The 8022-nt window shown below is 45.6% G+C and overlaps 1 protein-coding gene across 5 annotated transcripts in view; it reads right to left on the bottom strand.

The window, feature by feature from the left end:
• Window positions 1-597: 597 nt before the first annotated feature.
• The window catches only part of Chd6 (chromodomain helicase DNA binding protein 6), a 157706-nt gene continuing 150281 nt past the window's right edge, over window positions 598-8022 (bottom strand). For all 5 annotated transcript variants that reach the window (XM_051187234.1, XM_051187258.1, XM_051187263.1 and 2 more), the window contains one exon: window positions 598-3417. In XM_051187234.1, the coding sequence (XP_051043191.1) occupies window positions 2527-3417 (891 nt within the window). In that variant the 3' untranslated portion in view covers window positions 598-2526. The remainder of the gene's footprint in view (window positions 3418-8022) is intronic.

Below are 8022 nucleotides of genomic sequence, written 5' to 3'. Positions count from 1 at the left end.
ATTGGGCACTTGAATGACTGCAGATTCCTGGTATACACATGATATACTCATAAAATGCCCAGATAGCCAGACATCCAGGTACTAGCGAAATCCTCAATACAAATCTGAATTTTGAACTTCTCATTTGAAATTCAGCATCAAGACCACAGACAGTTTATTATGTGAGACATGGGTGAAGAATGACCAAGGGACGTTATGGCTATGAGTGACATGGAATTAGATGAAGAGGCTCAAGTTTGCTGAAGAGAGTTTAAATTTGGCTTTTGCTCTCGGAAACGTCAAAATAATCATAAGAAGCACTTGTGCCTTACAGAGCAAATAATCCACAGTGTCAATTTCATTTTGCAAACAGTGTCACAACAGCAGTCAACAGAAGCCTAAACACCCGAGAGTTAACATACAGGTTTGGTAAGATATAACAGGGGATTGTGCATGCTGGTGGTTAAGTCGGGTCCACACTGAACCCGTGACCTACTTGGAGGTTTACGTGGCAGCTGGGGAGAACAGCTTTCCACACAGAACAACACGAGACAACAGGAAGAGCAGACTCTGTTGGGCGGCTATAATGCTCATTTGCAGTAAGGCTTTCAAGATACAGGAGTTTTTATAGCATTTGTATTTTAAGGATTTAGGGCAAATACACTTTTTTTCTACTTGATAAAAAGAAAATTAGTACTTAAAAGGTTCAAAAATATATTGATTGAGTGTTTCTTTTACATAAATAAATTATATTGATTTTTAGGATTTAACAGCTGAAAAACCCTTTCTGCTTCCACTGGAGGCAAAACTGAACAGAATGTTAGTTCAATAGCGAGCAGCATTTCTAAGAAATCTGTTGTCAGCATCACAGACCTACTACACTACAAACACATCATTAAATAGCATTTATTCAGTTCTTGGATTCTTCTTTCTTATAGATCAGTTATAGAATTTCTAGTTTATATCTATGATTAATAAAACCGGGACTCTCCTTTTTGAAAATACACCTGATTGGTTTTTTCGGTCACAATTTAACAGACTTCTTTGAGATGCTCATTGTAACATTTACATAATTTATAACCCCAAATGTATAAAAGACAGTGACAAAAATCATTATAAATAAATAATGCAAACTGAAATAGCATGCCAAACTTTTAGACCTTCTGATAAATTAGCAGAACTGTAACAGAAACAGGAAAAAAAAAAACAAAAACAAAAACAACAACAACAAAAAAAAAAAACAAAAAAAAACCCAACAACAACAACAACAACAACAAAAAACCCCAAACCCAAAACAAAACAAAACAAAAAAACCCAGTCAACTGTGACAACAAAGTGAATCTGGTAGTCTAACTAACACCTGCCACCTGTCCAGCCCCTGACCACTGGGCTTGACTGGTTCAAATCTCACGAGCTGTCCATGAAGGAGACCATCGGGAGGGACATAATGTAAGGGGAGAAGGGGGAAAGAAATGGGCAGCTCAAGTGCCACAGGGTGGGCTCTTCCCTGCTCAATTCTTCAACATGGAGAGGCAGGAGAGAGAACGCTGCTGACTTAACAGAACCTTGCCTGACTGGCATTTTGGAATTTGGGCCAGAATCTAAGATACAGAGTAGATAAATAATGGAGAGGAAAAAACTTCACAGTTGTAATGTAAAAGGTGATATGCGTGTCTCATCACACCATGACAGAATCTAGCACGTGCTGAACAATAGCCTTCCGTAGGCTCCAGAAAGCCTGGCTCTGGGTAAAAGAACACAAACTAAAACGCAGCAGGTTTCTTAACACAGAGGGGAATGATCAGCTAGAGCTCCTGGGGATAAGGCCCAGCAGTGCTCGTGGGCCGGGGGAGCAGGCTCTCTCACTTGCTGCAGTAACTCAAAGTGTTTTTAAGTTTCTCTCATCCAATGGGGACGATACGCACACTGCTTAGCTGGCCGGTATTTCCTCTTAATATTGCATGAGGAAATACAACTATGAGGGGAAACTGTATTACTATCAGGAAGCTTCCTGTTTTAAAGAAGCCATCAGTATGGGCATTTTCAATCATTAGTGTATATGCTGTAGACTGCCCAGTAATAAAAAGTGCCATGATAAAATGGGCACTTGAACTGAGAAAGCACATACCAGCACTTTCTACTCTGTGCCTTTTCGTTTCCTATCCAACTGCTCCCATAAGAAAGAGCTTGCTCTCTGGCCCCATGTGAATCCCTAGGCAGCTGTCTTCTGCCATTTTCTTCCTCAGGTAAGTGGGACTTGAAAGAGAAGGGGAAGGGTATGTCACCAAGTATAGTATCAACTATGATTGCTGGAATGAACTGGATAAAAGAATTCTGTGCCTCCTAGACTAGGTAGATGACACTTATCTAATGAAGTGGCAAGACCCTGCAACTATTAACATGTTACCATAATTCTCAGACAGGAAATTAGGTAGGTAATATTACTGATGGAAACACAGGTTCTTATGAAGGTGAAGTGAGGGAAGTAACAAACCTTTATGGGATAAGAAACTTACAAGTCACAATAATTTCTTAAATGAAAAAGCTCTAATTGGTGTCATCACTGGAGTCTTTGAGCCCCCCTTCCCCGGCCTGTGCCACATGTTCTCTTTCGGGAGGCAACACAGTACCGGACTCGGTGCAGTTCTGATCACAGTCTGGCTCCCTCTCACACCTGGAAGCAGGCTCTGGGTTGGGGTTATCCCCCTTTGTTTTCTTCTTTTTCCTCTTCTGGCTCTCAAGGCCAACCATCTCTGAGTGTCTGCCCTGTTGCATGGCTGGCAGAGCCATGCCCATGCCGGGGGAAAGAAACATGGATGGGTAGATGAGTCCAGGAGACACCCCTGGGATGAGAAATGGGTTGAAAGCCACAGGACTACTAGTAGTTATTGTGGGTTCAGACTGATCGGAAAACGGACCCGGGCCAGGCTTATCTTCAACCAGAGTGTCTGCTTTTCCATCACGGCCACTCAGCTTGTCCTCTGTAGTTTTTTCAGTGGCCGAGGTACCACTTTTTGTTGTGCTTGAGAGAGATGCTGATGCAGTGGTTGTGCAGGTGGTTGCCATGGGTGTGTTGAGGAGACCACCAACACCAAACATCTGGGGCACTGCAGCCATGCCTGGCAGCATCATGGGCAGCATGCTCAGGGTGCTTTTAACCTCTTCACCAGTAGGCATGGTAGCAAAACCAGCTGGAAAGCCCACCAGCCCAGTGAGAGGAATGCCTGGAATATTTCTCACATTCTGCAGTCCTACCAGGTCCATCCCTGCAATCAGCCCATTCATGAACAGCGGTCCCATTCCAGAGGGAGAGTCTGTCAAAATGGCTGGAGCTTTTAGGAGTTCATTCCGAGGCCGCCTCCCCCTCCTGCGGGGGCCTGCATCTCGAAGCACAGGCTCAGCTAGGGTGTGATTGAATTTGCTTTCTGGGAGAAACCCCTGAAAAAGGACAAAGAAACATTGGATGCTGAAAGTTACCAGATGGCAGGTGGTGGCTGCAGCTGTGTACCGGTATAGCTTATTCCCAGCTCCACACAGGGCTCTCGTGGGAAGGAGTATCTCCTGTCCACAGGCCCAGAGGGGGTTGACTCTTAGAGGCTGAGAGCATTTAGTGGCAAGGAAGCAACCAGATGCTGCTGCCCATCAGACAGAACTTTCAACACTGACTGGCAAGAGTGGTTTCTTTTGTATGAGAAACTGGCAGAGCTGGGAACTGGAGACCAGCACTGATGATGCCCCAGGTCTTGACTCAAATGGCCATGATCCTTTCACTGGAACATAGCAGTCATCTTTCTCATAACACAAGACTGCACTGAGGCAGCAAGGAGGGTGGAGTCCGATGCAGTCAATTTTAAAGGCTGACTGGGAAATAATACAGCCGATGCTGAGGCTCAGAATGGGTCAGCTTTGGTTTAAATAAATAAATAAAAAAAATGTGACACTTAAAGTCACAGAAAGTCAAGTGTTTAACATATTGTTCCTGCCTCCCCAGGAAGTCAAACTTGCTAGGGATATGGTATGCTAATGTTGTATGTGTTCTAATCTTTCCTGAGTTCCTGGAAGTTGGGATGAAAAGGGATGTACACACAAATTGCAGAAATGAAGGGTCTTGAGCACTGCTGTGCATATGCTACCCGAATAACTAAGGCTCTGGTTTCCTTAAAAGAGAGCACATATTTTTCTTCTAAGTTTTACTACAAAAACCTTTTTTTTTTTGGAGACAGGGTCTCTCTTTTTAACTGTGGCTGTTCTGAAACTTGCTCTGCAGGCTAGGCTGGTTTTAAACTTACATCTGCCTCTACTTCCCAAGTGCTGGGATTAAAGGCTCTCCAGTTTTTTTAATCTGCCAAGAGCTCCACAATTCACAATTCTGCTCCTCATTTGGCACCATACACACAGACCATTCCCCACCAGGCCTTATCAGGCAGGACCACAGCACAAAAGCACAGATGAGCACGTGGCCTTGATGGTGGCAGGAGGGCACACACTGGCAGGGGAGGTAGAGGCTGCAGCAGAAGCCCTCTCCTTGGGACCCTTGCTTTGGTTGTGGAGAGGAATAGCAGAAGCTACTCTGATCACAATGGCTCTGGACCTTGTTTTGCAGCTGATATGAATCCCTGTAAAGAGAAACCTGTTTCCTCCACAGGAAAAAGTGATCTCTCTCCATTTGCTGCTTGCAATCCCTGGACCTTTCTCCGTTGTTCTGTTAGTTTATCACGTAATACAGAGCACAGGATTAAAACCCTTGAGCTGTTGAGCAGCCTTTTCTCATACAAAGGCAAAACAAAGAAAACACTGTTGGTAGTTGCTCTTTCCCACGCACGGGATGGAGAGGCCCCACTGCCCTGGGTCTCCTCCTAGAGTAGTGTCTCAAAGCTGGCATTCCTATCACAACCTTCTTTGAACTCTAGCAAGGGTGAGACCAGGATGGTCAGAGTGCCAGTGATAGGTCTTGTGCCACTGGATGTGTACTGTGGATACAACATCAAGGCAGTGTGGTAGAACCGCTTGCATCTGTGCTGGTGAGCCCAGCATCTCTCTGAGCGGAACTGGTGCCTCTTCCTGAGAATCTGGAAGGAGTGCACAGCAAGGATCTGGCAGGGGAAGCTGGACTCCACAGTTGCCTATCTGAGAATCAGAGGCACCGCTCTGCCTATACTCCTCAATAGAGCAAGTAGAAAAGGGTGGAGAAGGAGGTGCGAGTCTCACTGACAGATACCAAAGGGCCAGAGGAATCCTATTATTAAGGCCCGGGCCTTAGAACATGGGCTTTTGAGCAGGTAAGCAATCTACTCATCACTTGCTGAGACTGGTATAAGAACTTTACTCATAGCTCTGGCATGCCCCATTGCTCTTACTGCGTCTCTTCTCCCAAAACTATTAGAAATATGTAACTGTCACAATACTCAACAGAGCTCTGCTTAAAGAGTAGTGATGGCTGTTGGTGACACTGATTTCCGGCTCAGTGAACTATGATGACAGGCACAGAAAGCCCCAAGAGAAGCTACTAGAATGTATCTGTTTCCCTGCAGGGCGTGGTCAGCTGTTCAGATGGTGCTCAGGAAGGGGTGATGGTGACAGGAAGAGGAGCAGCAGAAATGCCACATGAAGTTCCCAATCCAAGGGCTCCATCACCTCCTCTCAACTCATTGCCACACACTGAATCAGTGACACAGGCTCATACCCCCAAAACTAAAAATCACTTTTGTGGCTACTTCATAACTAATTTGGCTACTGCTATGAGTTGTAATGTAAATATCTGACACTTGACCCCTGTAAAAGGGTTGTGACCCACAGGTTGAGAACCACTGATTTAAACTGAGTTCCTTGTCAAGGTAGCTCATTTATGACTCTGGCCTCCCTGGTCCTGCCCACTAGGTACAGAGGGCTCTTCAGGCTCTAGGATGTCTAAAAACATCCTCTCTCGCCCTTGTTAGAGACACAGCTTTAGGAAGCACTCAGGGGCCTCTGAGAAACCAGAGCTTGATGGAAGGTGGAGGCTGCTCTTCTTTTCTTCTCAGGTCTAGAGAGAAAAAGAGCCCAGGGTAAAGAGAATGATTCATGTATAGTGTGGGACACACTGATAGAGGAAGTCAGCCTGCACCACTTCCTGTGGTAGAGAGCTACTTCAGCCACCCAGATGCTGCCCACCACAGACAGGTATCCCTCCCAGCAGCACTGCGACCACACACAGAAGCCAAACCAGACTCTGGCAGTTCTCCATCCTGGTAATTATACACTGGGGAGGGGGAGTAAACCTGCTTCCTCTTGTAGAAGCCTGGAGAGAGCACTCGGAGAGAGCAAGAGTGCTTGTGTTCAAGCAAGAGTGGAGGCAGAGCTGCTTCCCAGATGGCTGCATGAGATTCTGGCCACAGAGCAGCCTCACAAATACATGATGGCGTTTGTTCTAACCCTTAAACTCTTCATACAAGGATGGCGACCAAATCAATCTTATTATTTTTACAAAGGCTATCCAACAAACACTGGGTAAAAAGAGACGAGGTAAGTTATGTTTAGAAATCCCCAAAGCAAAACAAAGCCCAACAATGCCAGATCTAAAGGACATTTCTGGAATCACTGGTAACATCTGAGTGTAACTCTTGACAGCACATTCTATCAATGCTCACATGTATGACAGAGGTTGATAATTAGGTAGTTGTATCTGTAACAAACAAATGAAGACCTCTCTATACATTAACCATATGTGTACGGATGTAGCTGAAAGCAGCCACTGCAGCCTGGGCATTTCAAAGCTGAGTCTCATTGCCCTTGGTGTTACATGGATGTCACCAGACAAACTGCAGCACAGACAGCAGGACGCTGAGCTCTAACCAAGTTCCTTATGGCCTTTAATCTATTTTTAGAGGGGACAGGGTTTCTGCCTTGGCCTTTGTATGTTAAAACCCCACCCCCAAAGTTGGGGAGCAGAGAGGGTTTTACAGTGATGAGATCATGGGAGCCAACTCCTTATGAATGGGATTAATGCCCTCATAAGAGATCCCAGAAGAAGTTATTGGTCCCTCCTCCATGTGAGGGTGCAACAAAATGGTTGTGAATACGGGGCCCTCACCAGACAGTTGACCTTCAATATCTCAGCCTTGAGAAGTATGGGAAACATGTTTCTGTTGTTTATAAGCTTTTTGCTACACCCATTGAATGGTGTGTAAGAGGTCCTTTGAGAGAGAAGCAGTAGTATGCTCTGGGAGAGCTGTGGAGAGCGACTGCCCACCTATGTGATGGGAAGACTGAGCAGCCCCAGGGTCAGGCAGACAAAAGCTTCCTGCTCTTGCCTCAGTGTAGCAAAGGGACCTCAGAGGCAGGGAATGTGTTTTTAATTCATAAAGGAAGGAGACGCACTATAGAGGGGAGCTTGGCTTGCAAGATTAGAAATGGGTTTTGCTGGTAAGAGGTCAGTGCTTGTAAAGGGGCGATGAACATTAATTTCTAGGAAATATAAGGGAAACGGTCGGGCATGTAGAAAGAAACAAGGCCAATGGCATGTCTGAAAACCAATAGCTCAGGGATTATATAACAAGGCAGAACTGGAGGGCTTCCCCGACCTTTCTCAAGACACCATGTGCTGAGGCACAGAGGGAAGACAGGGCAAGGCAGATAGGAGAGAAACAGAAGCAGGGTCAGCGGGTAACACAAGTTCCACGGATAAAAATGGCCTTTCTGAGAACAGAGCAAGGAAAGGAAAGGGGTAGGTAAGGAGGACACCTTTCTAATGTGACAGATCTGAGGGACTGACCAGGGCTGTCCTGAGGGAGCTGTGGCAGCAGATATAGATGAAGGAAGGAAGGAAGTTGTCTGTGGAGATTCTGGGTTAGTGACAAAGCCAGTGACAACTCCTTTTTTGCAAAGAGGACATGACTAGGATGGGCAGGGTTTGCAGCTACAATAAGAAACCACACTGGCAATCCTACAAGGAAGCTGATGCAGGGTGAATGCTGTAGCTGCCTAAAGAGCTGCCAAGTCTAGGAGAGCTTGAATTTATAGAAAAGCTGGGGAAGAGCAAATGTCTCTACAGAAATTTCCAGAAGC

Source organism: Phodopus roborovskii, unplaced genomic scaffold (assembly GCF_943737965.1).
Source record: "Phodopus roborovskii unplaced genomic scaffold, PHOROB, whole genome shotgun sequence".
Lineage (NCBI taxonomy): Eukaryota > Metazoa > Chordata > Mammalia > Rodentia > Cricetidae > Phodopus > Phodopus roborovskii.
Note: the sequence above shows the minus strand (reverse complement) of the source record. Positions and strands in the feature narration are given on the sequence as shown.